The sequence below is a fragment of the Rissa tridactyla genome, chromosome 1 (assembly GCF_028500815.1).
Source record: "Rissa tridactyla isolate bRisTri1 chromosome 1, bRisTri1.patW.cur.20221130, whole genome shotgun sequence".
NCBI lineage: Eukaryota > Metazoa > Chordata > Aves > Charadriiformes > Laridae > Rissa > Rissa tridactyla.
The window spans coordinates 174,518,575-174,533,617 of NC_071466.1; the positions used below are offsets into that span (position 1 = coordinate 174,518,575).

Genomic DNA, 15,043 nt, shown 5'->3' on the forward strand with positions numbered 1-15,043 from the left:
CAAGGAGACAGAATCAGGTAGGCATCTTGCAGGCTGAGTTTTAACTCTTCAAATAAGGTTTAAATTAGATATAAGTAGTTCATGTATTTTATACCTAGGAGCAGAATTCACATGAACCAAGTAAAAAGTTAAATTAATCAATTAATCTGTCACGATCTTTTTCTGTTCTTCTATGTGGCACATACACACTCAATGAAAAATATTCTTTTTATAAAGAAAGACGACATTCAGTCCAGAAAATGGGAATGCTTTGTATTATTCTTCTGATAGTGTTTACTGAAGCATGCTTGTTTTGTTATGGGAAGCAATTTATTACGTGTGTGCTTTTTAGGGCGTCTTCTTAGCAACAAATTGCAGAGGCAAAAATCCTGGCATTTTAAAACCCCAGACGAAATACAGAATTTTTCAGGAACTGAATGTAAATGCTTCTAAGATCACTTTCAACAGAAGATACATTGATTAGACACAAAAAGGATGGAAAACAACTTCAAAATATTACTAGGGCTGTAGCTAACTTTCATGACAAACATCAGGGATTTCAGGTTTTCATTGGTAAGTTACATCTTACATAAAACTGCCTGTCTAGAATAATCTGCCTCGGATTTTGGGAGAGCAGACCACTGGAATTCGTGTTGCTCAGTACATCACCGGTTTGTTTCTGTAAGCCATACAAATTGAAGGAAGTGACTGCGTACATTGGCATTGGAACTTTGTAAGTCTAAAAATGTTTGTAATAGGCACAGATGTTCTCAGCATCTACAGAAGAAATTTCAGATTTGTTCTCTGCATGAAAGCTTATTTAGATTACTTGAAAATATATGTTGCAAACTTTTACTTCAACTGGAAAATGGTACTTCTCTCCAACACTCCATAATCACGCAACTGAAGAAAATAAATCAAAAAGAACGGGTGAAAAGCCCATGGAAGTTAAATATTAAAGACAAAAATGGCATTTCTAATACAAATGGATAGTTTCATGAGAAGGTGATGCAAGAGCGAAGGTCAATTTTTGAAAAGCACTTTAAAGAACATTTCGTTTTGAAGAGGACTGTCAGAATGCAAAGGTAGTGATAATGCAGATAGTGTACGTCCAAGGTGTTTTTCTGCCAGCAAAGGGGGATGTTTATGATTTATCACACATAATCATACTCACCTGTCAGTACACAAATTGTGTTTATTTATTTATTTTTTGGTTTAATAATGTCCTCTAGGCAACCTGGGAACGATAATGTGCATCGCAATGTTCAACGGCAAGCCTGTGAAGTCGCTGTTCAAGGGAAGCGCTCTAAGTCAATAAGAAAATGCTCAGAACAACCTGGAACAGTTCGCCCCGCTGTGTTGCAAAGCACACTGTCACTTCTCCTAGAAGACAAAGTGAGCCCTGCAACAATATTCTTGGGAAAGAAAATGACAATTAGAGAAAATGAAAAAACATCCATTCTTTGCAGTGAAAACTTAGCAGATTTTAGTCAGTATTTTTAATTTAGCTCCTAGAAGAGGTCCACGCACATAGTTTACTTTTGATAACACATGGTACGTGTGCCTTTCCAGAAAACGTCGTTGCACTTTGCACGTTGAGCTCTGGCTGTCACTGCTGATATGCAGTAGTGCTTATATCCTCCCCCAGCCTTCCATGAAGGCAGAAGAAGAAAGTAAGTAGAAGAAATATGAAGGAAGCAAGAAAAGGAGAATTAATGAGAAACAGTCTCCAAAATGAAAACTGGAATAAGGGTTCTTAGATCCGTATTTCCAAATGGATACACCAAAGCATGTGTATTCAGTCTGAATCCCACCCACTTTTTCCAAGAACAGAATTGTTTTCTGACATAACACTTTGTTTTAGTTTTAGTGATGGAAAAGAGATCTGATACTCATACCTGGAAAGGGTTCTAATTGAAGGTATTTGAGTAAGACAAGGAGCCTTTAGATCAACAGATTTTTTGATTATGGTGTATTGTTGTTTCTGTCTACAGTGTTTAACTATTCTCTCACCAGCTGGACCCAATCACTTGCATAGAGAGAAAATACAGAAAAAAACCCACATTAGCAGGTGAGTATGTGAGGTCCTCAATCTTCAGGACCTTAACAATTGCACGCTAAAACTTTCCTGGAGTTGAAATACACAAGAAACAAATCATCCTCAACACGAGCTGAGGACAAGCATAGCTTGGAGAAGTTCGCTGTAGAAGAGAACGGTTCCCCAAATGACTGACCACTCCACTGGATTAATAAGGCTACACCCTGCAATGACTGGACACGTCAGGTACAAATCAGGCTGACTTCCACAACTGGAATCACCCAACATTTGGTGGCAGCGTCTCCCAGACACTAATGATATGAAACAGCTCTGCAGGGGCCATGCTTGACCTGCTCATCAGCCATAAGCATGCTGCAAGCTACTCATCGCTACCTTTAGACAGTGAGAGAAAACTCTTTGCCCAAAGTGCTTGAAGGCATAACACAAGCAGTGGGTGAGAGAAGAGAAGTAACAAAGCTCTTCCTTCTTATTCCTCTAGACCATGCTCAGACTTGGTGCTCAGCGGATACACGTGCTCCTCCACTGGACTATGCCGGAGCACGGCCGTACCAGGGCAGCACTTCACCGGAGTCAACTGGCGATGCTGCAAAGCATAGAATTCATTTGGGGTAATACCATATTAACAGGCTTATGTGGCCTCTGGGACGCAAGGTAGTAATATTACAGTTTTACATGGTATAAAGTGGATCTGTCTTTCCTTTCCCGAGCTGAAGAACCAGAATGTAAAGCTGGTCCCAAACCTTAACTGACTAAAAAGCAGTGAATTAAGTTGACGTTAACTTCTGATGACAAACTGGTAAAGAAACTAAGTGCTTACTGTGAACCGTAATCTTCTCTTGCATGTATTCAGATTTGTTTTGGCAGCTGTTTTTATGGAGAAACGCTACACTAATTACCATACCACAACACTCCTATTTCATTCAATAAAATTGTAAAATACTAATGTGTAAAAACATGAATGTTCCTAGATTTACTCTTCTGGAAACTTAGGTACAGTTTGCCAAGGAAAAATAAATTAGCAACATATGAAACTGCAATATTTCAATAATACACTAGAAGTGAATGAGTAATTGCGATACATTTTACACTTAATTAATTTATGTTCTCTTAAAGCTAAATGCTAAATCATAACAAACAGGAAAATTTTTTAAAATTATTCCCACTGACAACCTGAAATATTATTTTCATTCTTCACTGAGATCCTACCTCCAGTTACAAAATTGTTACAATATTTTCCTACTGGAAAATATTTTCAATAAAATCACATTTAAAAAATGTTTTCCGTAGAAATCCATTCTGAAAATATATCTTAAATGGAATTGTAAAAATCAATTCAAAATTTATGTCTCTCAGTCTACATTTATAGGTTCTGTATTGAATTCACGGTCTGTGCAGAAAGAGTTACTAATTAACATTGCTTTAACACATAGTTCATGAATAAGGGATGCACTGCCTGGAAAGTGCTGATAGAGATGGTTAATTGGGGAAACATACCATTTATATAAATTCAATTCTTTGTTTTACAATGTTCTATAAAATTTCTGCACAGAGGAAGGGAAGGAAGGGAAACACAGATTTACAGTGAAATCTTGCTCTGAAGATATTCTGTTGAAGTACTGTAACAAAAGTTGCTTTTTGAAGAATTAAGGCTAAATCTTACTTTCCTTATTCATAAAACCAGTTATAATAGAGTTCATGGGAATTTTACCATTGGCTTCAGTGAAAGTACAGGCTGTGACACGAGTTATTTTTAGGAACAATAAGTGCCATTTAACTCCGTATTACTGTAATCAGTGCTCTCATTGTTAAGGAATCAGTGAGTGGAGCAAAGAAAATCCTGAGAGTTTTAATGCATTAAAAACATACTACCTGAAATAAAAAATAAACAAAAAGCCAGTTGAACCTTCTCTTACTATATGTCAGGAAGATTTCAACGATGAACCACTGTTCACAATAATTTCTATACAGTTCCACTTTGATACATATAAATAAAGGAAGTGTAAACAATCTCTTTGCCTTCACAAATGTAAACTTGGAACTGGCTTTGTACAAAAGATATTTGATCATCCACACTGTCTTCAGCAGATGCTTTTGTATCCAAGCCTGCTCCCATGGAAATCAACAGAAATTTGCCAGTGACTCAAATGAAGACACCCCAGGTCTTCACTACGTAAGTGTATGGAACGGACTGTTTCATATTAATATCTGCTAATGTTTTATCTATGGACTTTTTGTATCATGCTGAATGCTTGGAATTGTTCTTCTTTTCTATATAGACAAAATTACAATTATTCAAAGGATGTGGACATCTTTAGAAAAGTGATGATTTCTATTTCAGTGCTATTTAAATGTCTGATTTGAAATGATCTTTTCTCCATAACTCATGATTTCAATAACTGATGTTTAGATAGATGACATTAAACTTGATTCATGTGATTAACTAGTGGAATTGGAGCGGTTATCCAAAGAATCACCTTTTGAATACATTTGCTACATTTTCTCTCACTTCTGCAATACTGTTTGAGGATAAGCATAGGAACAAAGTGGTGCTTCTCAAAGTTTTTTATTTGAATACCTTCTTTTTCTAAATAAACTCAATCAAATTCAGTTTACTAAAAAAAATGTTCAACATCACTACAGAAGTGTAAATTTAAAAAGATGTGTGACTTTTTAAAAAAGCAAATGAGCAATTCTCTAAAGCTCTTGATGGCCAGACAATTTTTACTTAAATCAAGAACCTGTCTAGGGGTAGTCTTAATGATATGCCTTTTCACCACATGACTCTGTTCTGTTACTCATATTCTGAAATTAAAGCTAAAATTTCAGGGAGAGTAAGTGTTTATATTTTTTAATTTGCTTTTATTGACAATTTGAAATCATAAACAACATAGCAACAATTTTGCTGAAATCACTCTTATAACCCTTTCTAGCTACTAACAGTCTGCCCGTAAATAAACACTGAAGAGCCTAAAATTGATAAAACTTGGTTTATGTGCTGTCCATTGAGTATTTTGTGAGTTGTGTTCTGTGAATGGATACCCATGCCTTAGACCATAAAAAGGTTAGCAAATGGCACATTTACCCAAGTCGTGTACAGCTCATTCTACATGTTTTAACATCTGTGTGTCCTCTTGATGACTTCAGCCTTTCTAAGACTAACAAGCGAATTTAGGATTTATAGTTGAGAAACAGCATGGCTGCTTCTGCCGTCAGTCTGTATTCATTACTCTAATAATAGGAGGTGTAATAAACAACATAGATTTACAACTGTACACTTTAATTATTGTTTCTGAAGGTTTACGTAATCAGGAGAGGTGATTGCTGCGCCTTCTTATTTGGAAATTTCGCTTTTGGTGCCAGACACTACTGAGTTATTCAGTAAGCAGGCAGCTTTGCTCTTTTCATCAGTGATTCATGAAAGAGTTGACAGTTGGTGTGTTAAGGCAATCTGAGCTCCAGTCTAACAATCTGATTTGTTGGCTCAGTAGATTTACTGCATCTTGATTTTCTTGATAAATTCCATGTGAAGCCCAATACCAGCTGCCGTGACAACATCTTTATCTCCGTGAATAGGTTCATATCGGTCCAGATGCAAAGAGAACGAGACTTACCTAAAACTGAGAATTTTGTAATGAACACTTAAAAGTTTGCACAGGTTTCACATGCAGAGTTTGTTGATCCCCAGATAAACTGTAGTTAAATTTGGAAGTGATACTTTGCTTTTGGACAGTCTTTGTTAGTTTTAAACAAAGATATTAAATAATTGTATCTTGTTAGCATGTGTTACGTACGAGAGGAAATGGAAAGTCCTTCCTTACTATACATTGACACCGTGACTGTAATTGCAAAAGACTGAAAAGAGAAAATTTATTGATAGACTATTAAAAAAAAAAAAAGCAAGCATAGACCAAAACTATGGACTATACAATAGGCACAAAATAAACGTTGTGTAGAAAATAGCTTGATTTCCTGGGGTGAACAGTATATCAGATTGTTGTCCTAAAAATGTTTTTCACTTTTGCAGCTAGTTCCGAGACTGTTAGGCAAGTTTACAACCTGAATCTCCTGTTTACTTGATGAAAGTTCATGCTTTCCTGCATTTCCATTAAATAAGATAATTACATTTCTTCCTACAGTTTATAAAGAATAGTAATATACTTTATGGTTAACTGCAAATCTTTGAGATATTTTGGCCATATAACCTTGCCTATGTGTTTTATATTTGTGAGTTTAGCAAATTCTGGCCAACAGTGTGCCTCATGATGTAACCTGTAAATACACTGTGCTCTCCTACCCAAGAACACACTTATACAGTACAATCTCAATTTGTTCTAAATTTCATTGGTAATCTAGAAACCGTTTTCTGATTTCCTTCGAATCCACAGTTCTTAGGAAAAGATGGTACATAGTAGGATTCCACTTGGATAAAATAACTTAAAATTACCTTAAAATCCAAAAATAAATAAATCTAGAAGTAGCTCCCACTCATAGCAATTAGTTGAAGTCATTGACTGTTTTGATGAGTAACAAAACTGTGTTATGAGAAAGGTCCACCTGTGGAACACAAACCACAGGACAAAATTTTGTAGACCTATGTAGAACTAATGACAGTCAGTATTAACTGAAGTAACTAACAGACTGAACTGACTGAAGAAGGCTGTTAAATGGATTTCAGTAATGATTTCTGGAGAAATCTTTGAATGTTAGATGTACCCATTCTAAGAGTTCTGTTGCCTTTCAACACATGCAGAGAGCAGAGTGTCATTCTATTGCAGATTTCACAAACAGCATCACTGGGATCACGAGAGAAGTGTCTCTTCCTCTCCAGTCTGATAGAGACATTGCAGACAGCCTTGAGGAGGATGCAGGTGTACGCTGGCATCTTCTAACAGTTTGGGGCAACAGCATGTTCTAACAGTTTGGGGCAAATCTTCATTACATTGGTGGGTTTCCTTGGATGTTTGAGTTTAATGATAACGTCCACTGGAATTTCTGTGAAGAAAATGCCTCAGAGGTCTTAAATCAAAAGAGACTCCTGAAGAGAAGATATTGTGCATATTATTTTTTAATAACTTATGCCTCTCAGGCTGTCTGGTGCTTATTAATCTGTCTGACCATCAGGAACTAATTTTAAGGCTTTAAGGGAGAAAGCAACAAGAAGCATAACTGCAGTGCAACTTCTCTGAGGCATCCTAAATTTCAGAAGGATTTTACTCTTTTTCTTAAAGTACCCTGAAATATGACATTGAAAAAGATAACAACCAGGGATAAGCAAATTCAGAGAAACCAACTTATTCAGCAGTTGCCTGGAGATACAGAATATAGAGCCACCAAACTGAGTTGGTTATTTCAGATGGTGAGGGAACTGCAGCTGGATCCCAGAGAACTAGGCCATGTTCCCATATGGCAGGAAGCACGGGAATTTTGGAAACTGCAAAATTTCAATGGATCTCAGAAAATAAGGAAAATAAAGTCACAGTCCTAAGGGTTAGGTGGCCAATTTAAATGTCTGGGCAACTATACTTCAGTTCTGATCTGATTACGGACACCGAATATTCTTCACGCCTCCCTCGTAGCTTGACATGGATTCCTCTCTTTCAGAGCATATGTATCAGCAAGAAGCAGGACATACATCAGTAAGAAAAAATGCATGGGATAAAAAGATGCAAAGATGCTAACAAAGACTGAGCATTCATCTGCTTCCCAGAGAAAAGGAAGTCTGAAGCACTTATAGCTTATAGAAAGCTTATAGAAGTCTGAAGCACTTATTGCACTAAGCTGGCTATTTCACATTGAGCAGGGAAGACTTTCTTGGTGCTGGTCCTGTTTTACCGCTTGCCCTTAGTATCAGTGGTTTCCGGCAATATAATGACGCAGGACGGTGTTTAGGAAAAAAGTAAAACTGAACCTGCAGCTACTGATAGGAAAGAATGCTCCAGTTAACATGCTTCCCCTGTGCAGATTTTACACCATCGTAGGACATACAGATTTTTGAGTCACAAGATTTTAACTCCATCATGACATAGCAAAAGCATTTTAACTCTAAGCGGATAGTTGTTGTTTTAACGGTAAATTAACGAATAATGTCAATGAAGAAGATAATTTGTAATAAAAAATACTTAATATTTAATCAGAAAAAAACTTGAAACTAAAATTCCAGAAACTAAAACAGCGCAAACTTTTCTTTTTTCTTTTGGGGGCGGGGGGGGGTGTTCCAAGGCATGAATCAGCACTACGGAATTAAAATTTATTGTCACAAAAGCAGGCTTGGAGAGCTTAGGGCTACAACATACTCTTGGATATTAAGGTTGCATACATACCCTGCATATAGTGTTGTTCCTCCATCCAAGAACAGGTTTCAGCCCTAAGAAAAATAAAAATAAATAAACCACTCCAAATCTGCTACTGAATGCATATGTGTGCCACAAAGAGGATCAGGCAAACACCTGAGGGAAGGCAAGTATTTCCCCTGTTCCTTACGGAGCATATCAAGACAGATAGCCCTCCGTCACACTGAAAGAAAATGGAGATTCTTTTCTATCAAAAGACTTGATCATATTTAGGATATGGTTTACATTATGGAAGAACTTCTGGCAATAACCATGAAGAAAATAGTTTTATTCACCCTGATTACTGTCAGGGATTTTTCCATTATGTAAACAATAGCTCATAGGTATTCAGGCATCCAAAGCTTCAAAACAGCTTTGAGAGCAGACAGCAACTGACTCTGCTGAATGTAAACTCGTCATATAAACCTCTTGATAGTTATTATTCTAAGAAGCACATCCCCTCTGTCTTTGCCTGCACAGACTACAAAGTACGTGAAAAGTACTGAGAGACCCTGAGAAGCTGCCGGTGGGGGGGCGGGGGGGGCCGGGCATGCAAATTTATTCAGCCCTTTTTGACTCAGTGGAAAAGCACTTGGGCTAATCCTAGAGATGTGCTTGTTATTCTAAACTGTTGCAAATGTCCTCTTAAGGTAGTCATAAGGATTGAACTTTGAATTTAGATAGCATTACACACATTGAAATATCACGCAAAATTAGCAATAGTCTGTGTACCCTATGCAATTTCAACTGTGTTCAAATTAAACCAGGTGGGGCTTGCTGAAACAAGGATTTTTGGGCCATAACAGGGTACTTTTAAGTACTTGCTTTCAGTAAGAAATTGTGCTTTCTTTTTTTGGACATCTTATATGCCTGGTTTTTAGCGTTTGGTCTGAAAAAGCTGAAGAATCAATTCATGACACAAAAAAGGCAATTTCATCCCCAAGTATATTTTTCCAACAGCATTTAAGATTGGGATGACAACGCTCCAACACTTCACTATTAATTAGTCATCATGTCTCAGCAGAACATAATATAACAAAACCTATTTTTCTAAGACTTTTGATCATCTTTTTTAACATCATGTACTTTAGATTGACTCTTTATTACTGGTTTTTTTTTCTTCCAGATTTCCTTGGAGATTAGGAAAGGATTTTATTTCTTTTGATTCCTCTCCTGGGAAAAGAATCTACCAGCTTGTTAGTTTCCTCAGTACTCTCTATATAACAAAAAGCGGCATATATGGAAGGCCTCATTTTCTTCTTAGCTCTATTCCAAAGATGCTGTGAGCACCTGCAACTTCTGCTGATTTCCTCGGGTACTGCAGGTGTTCAGCAGCTCTAAGGATTGAACGTACTGGGACCAAACAAATGTGAGAAGCTTATACTGGATCCATGGAGCTAATAAGGACTGTGAGTCCTAAAATAGACAGCAGTGAACTTACACCACCAAAAAAAAAGGTATTTCTTCTAAGTGAACATAACAAGAAAGATGTGACTTGTTAGAAAAAGACCTTACTTCTCTTTTCCTGAATGGCCATGTTCACAAGCTCTCATTATATGTTGCAGACTGAAACAGAATAAAATTTGCTCCTACTCACATCTGAATCTCAGCCTGATTCCCATGACTATTACTGTCACTGTATAATTAATACAAAAATATTTTCTGTTATTCTCATCTTCTGCCCACCAAAGTTGCCATTCTCCCCTTTTCGTCTTTAATGTTGCATTTTATTATTTATTTGTTGTACTTTTTTTCTGTGCGCTGGTAGTTAATTATGTTTTATATATGCTGGAAAATTCTAATAAAAGCACTAGGACTAAGAATAGAAACTTTTCTCTTTTTTAATTGATGGAAAATCTGCAAGTTTAATTAGGCAACCCATTGAGATAAATGCATCAACAAATAAATTTCCCACTCATGAATGCAGTACAGCCAACGAGAAACTGCCGAGCAAGTTTCAATTCATTTGGGTACCAAAGTATTTATACCCCACACATTTAGCCAGATAATAGCTTTCTGATACAACTCAAGGATTACAGAGTGAACCCTGGCAGGGCAGCTGACTCTTAAGCACTGGGAAATCTCCCACTGGATTAGAGCACACACATTTTTTTCTTTCAGCATGACAGGCAGACGAGTGCATGCCAGGAACGTTCCTGAAGGAAGAAGGGGTTAATACACAACTGCTCTTTGCAGGTGGTTATTATCTAGGCTCTTCTAGGTTGCTCTATAAATAAGCTGGTCCCGATGACCTGCAGAACAGGGAAGTACAGAGATCCTACTTAGTCTACCAACCTCTTGTTTACGGTGCAGGTTATTTTCCTGTTTCTACTACGCACCATCTCAATCTGGAAAAGGAAAAGGCGAGGCTAGTCTGAGACTGCTGATGCCAGCCGCTGGTAAAAATTGAGAAGGTATGATCTTGTGATTAGAAATATCAAGTGAAGGAGCATTGATACATGGTATAATGCCTTAAAAAGAAGAAGCATAAAAATTATTTTAAAATAATAATCACATAATATCGGTCGTAACTTTTATAATAAAACCAGATGTTCAACATTGTTTAATAACTGACATAAGGAAGCAATGGTATTTATAAAGGAGATATTTATTTCTCATGATTCAAAGAGGCATCGCACTTTCTACTTTTGCAGCTGAAAAGCAAACAGTGTACTTGAGGAATCAATTAAAAATAACAGAATAGAAGTGAGGAAACAGCAGCATCAGTTCAGAGGTTTCAACCTATCTGCAATTTGCTTCCACTTAAGAACATGACTGTTTCTTCAGAGCAATAACTGCATAGCATCTGGGGGATTTCACGGGATCAAATAACTTCACAAGTCCAGACCAGGCAATGTTGTCCTGTAAAATGATATATGAATGAAGTACATAAAAATGTGTTTGACTTAAGAGCTAAGATATGGTAATAGGTCCACATTTTGAAATACAAAATTGAAAAAAAAAATTATCCTTAATGCAAAGCAGGAAAAACACTTATCTAACAAGAAAATCACGGAAAGTTCATTGTGAAAAAAAGGACACATAAAATAGGATGTATTTTAAAGTCATTAAATGATTTCTGGCACTATCAAATGATAGCTTACCACCCCCTTCATCAATAAAGCTTTTTTTCAGTTGAACTAGAGCAGAGATATTAAGGATCAAGTCCTACTCATTTTATGCAGCACATTCTAGTACTGAAGCTAATTAACTGACTTTTCAAATTAATCAGGCCAGCTGGATCTGGTCTTCATGTTGCATATGGCTTTTATCATTTCTGTTTTCTCTTTGTAAACACATTTTGTGAATCAACCAGTACAAGATTAAATCAATGAGTATATTACATTTAGAAAAGGTAAATTAGTGCTAAATGCAGCAAGTCTGATCTCCTGTCTTGGAAATCATACAGATCTCTATGTGATTTATAACTGGTTGGCATTTGGGAAAATACATCATTATTTAAATATTTCAAATTGCCTCTCTGTAAAAATATCAGAACAAAAGCATACATTTACTACAACTCAGTTGTTCCAAGTGTACTGTGGCAGAGAATAAATTGAATTTTTACTTATGATAAAATGGAGCTGTTAAAATGAAAGGTTTATGGTGGAAAACCAGAGCTATTCACATGAATGGCCTTAAAATTTATTTCAAAATTCTATTTTGACTGTGGCCCAGAGCAGAAGCTGGAAGATGCTACTATTTCCTCCTAGCAAATTATTATTTGTCTGGAAAATGTTTACTGGTGCAGAGAAAGTATGACTGCTGCTTCTGAGTTAATCAGGCCAAGCTCAAAATTAGTGTTAGCAGAAACACTGTAATATAAATCATCATGGAGTAAATGTAGTAGCATTTGCTTATTATATCCCAGGTCTACACTTGTAAAATATATCCAGGCTGTATGTTAGTCAAATGTACCTCAGTTGACCCATACAGTTGGAAAAAGTGCACCCTCTCTCATCATTGATCTTAATTAAAAAACAATAAAAGGAAATCATAAACATTCTGGATGTAATTCAAGATTTCTTGAATTATATGTTCTAAAACATATTCATTGGAAGGTCTAGCATGTACAGCACAATGTTTGTTTAGCATTTCCAATATTCTTTTGAATTATTAAGTATCTCAATACGTTGTATAAAATGAGATTTGTTGCATATTTAATTAATTTATTTTTTACTGTCTATTGACTAGTAATTACCATACAATTAAAAGAACATAAACTTTACTGTTGCCGCTTTGCTGAAAATAAAAACATCTGCTGGGCATATGTTTATACTAAATGGCATGAACGCTTATACTTTGGCAAATATGATGAGAATAATAATTCTGCAACAGAGACTTTTGGTCTGCACAGTAATAAATTGGCTGAAATAGTCTCATTTCACTGATGTAGCCTTTAGGTATCATAAAATATAATGCAAAAATACCTGCTCCTTGAGGTAGCAAAGACGATCCAGAAGTATCAAAACTTCTATGCAGGGAGCCAGAACAACCTTCAGCTGAAAGAAAGATTATATGCTATAATGATTTTGGGAAAGAGGGACAATACACTTCCAAATGGCTACGCTTCCACAGAATAATTCCAGGAAGGTCAATCATTTTCTAGCCGTTCTGTTGTACAAATGTCACCTTGCCAATTTTCCCTGTGGGATGGACATCTTCAAAACAGATTATATTAAAGATCAAAAATACATGGAATGCCATAAAGCCAGGAAACTATGTTATTTAGTTGGTTTTGAGACACTGTCCAACAAGAAAATGATATTATTTGAAGCAGAACAATTTTAAAGAGGGAAATAATGAATTTTAACAAAAAGAATTTTTATGAAATAACTGCATGGAGACCAGTCTAGGTTTAAAAGGAGACGGACATTTCATTTTCCAGGGTAATAGTCCCTCTTGAAAAAGAATCTTCCATGTGTTTGCTTTATTATTTTACTGAACACCTAATATAGTTTTGGAATAGGATATGCTCCAAAGTTTGGAAGGGGGAGCTGCTTTGTTTTTGAGATTGCATACCACAGCGTAAGACAGTCCACCGCCACATAAAGCTTAACAGGGCTCTGTTCCACACTAGCACATATATACAAGGTAATAGTATTAATCCTACAACTTTTACCATATTAAATGCTTCAAGCTCATTCATTCTGTGCTTGTATTTTTCATAGTAATCCATTATACAGCTGTCTGGGAGCTGCAAGAGATTAAAAACAAAAAAAAAAGATATCACAGTTATTCTAGTTACTTTTTCAAGAGAACTTTAAAATGAAATATTTTTTTCCTAATTGAAAGTCACACTACAAAATGAAATCCGTGTTTTGTTTTCGAAATTAGCACTTTCCTAAGGTTTATAATAATTTTCCAATAGCTGTTTCTCAGTTCTCATTTACAATAACTGTTCTTCAGACAGCATTTTGCACTGACATGAAATACTGAGACATTCATTATTCAGAAACCTCTAGCCATTCTTAAATGAGTATTACACAGTAAAGTGGAGATAACATTCTCATTTCCATTCCCATATATCTTATCCCCTCCTCACCCCCGTCCCCAGGAGATTTATTTAAATAGCTGAGGAGTGGATTCTGGGGTGAGAGTAACATGCTTCAGTCCAGGCTCCTGGATCTATGGTATTTCACAGTACAAAACCTATTGTCAGGTTATGGAAATAATACTTTGCTTCTCTGTGCCTCAAGTTACCAGTCTTTAAAATAAAACTTTCTCTATTTACTTTGAAGTACTATATGTTCCCCTCTCCTTTTCCCAATCACCTGACGCAACACTGCCAGCACTGCCACTATGACTGTAAATGCTGCGGTTTGGGGCTGAATTTGATACAAAAGCAGCTCAAGAACTTGACTAAGCCAAAAAGCCCTTCCCTTTTCAGCCCTCAGTGGCCAGTGCACCACAGCAGGTAGCTATAGGTTCTCTATACGTCAGCCAGACCACAACATTTTCCAATTTTTAAAGGTCATTATGTCTCTACCCTTCTGCTGTCCACGGTCCCGGACGCTAAACAAGACAGCTGAGCTGGCCACTCAAGGAACCTGTCAGAGGAGTGAGAAGTAGGTTTGCAATGTTATTGGTGATGGAGGCTGCTCGAAAGAGCAGACCTGAAAGAGCCTGATGTACTTCTTCAGTATTGGGAGTCTGCAGTATGGCTACTCTGCTGTGGCTGTGGGAAGAGCTAGTCCACAACTTAGCAGAAAAGTAACGGTACCGACAGACGTGTAGATGTGGCACTTAGGGACATGGCTTAGTGGTGGACTTGGCAGTGTTAGGTTTACAGTTGGACTTGATCGTAAAAGTCTTTTCCAACCTAAATGATTCTACGATTCTATGACAAAAGACCAGTGAAGCTTTAGTGTTTAATACGTTTTTGCTCACTTTTATTAGAAAAGTCATCTGAGAGCATGTGGCTAATCCAGTTGCAAAGAAGTAAAATATCAGCCTAAAATAGGGAAACTAACTAGAGAACATTTTCACAAATATAAAGTTTTCAAATCAGGTATGTATTATCAACTTCATCCTAGGATGGCCAAGAAGGGAATGAAGTGACCTCAAACCATTACTCATTGTTACTGAGAAGTTCTCAAAGATGGTATGTCAGATGGCTAGTCGACATGTCTTTTATTATAGTCAGTTCAAATTCAATGCACTGAAAAAAATGGAA

General features: G+C 36.6%; 1 protein-coding gene across 5 annotated transcripts in view; it reads right to left on the minus strand.

Annotated features, from left to right (window-relative positions):
• Positions 1–4,131: 4,131 nt before the first annotated feature.
• Positions 4,132–15,043, minus strand: part of METTL25 (methyltransferase like 25) — a 68,898-nt gene continuing 57,986 nt past the window's right edge. Inside the window, exons 10-15 of one of the 5 annotated variants that reach the window (XR_008466091.1) lie at positions 13,490–13,564; positions 12,798–12,869; positions 11,110–11,229; positions 10,663–10,715; positions 8,359–8,402; positions 4,132–5,655 (exon numbers count right to left, since the gene is read on the minus strand). Coding sequence is in view for 2 of the 5 variants with exons in the window: in XM_054199547.1 (XP_054055522.1) it covers positions 11,131–11,229; positions 12,798–12,869; positions 13,490–13,564 (246 nt within the window). In the remaining 3 variants the exon portion in view is untranslated. The other 4 variants (XM_054199547.1, XR_008466092.1, XM_054199581.1 and 1 more) reach the window with 4 other exon arrangements.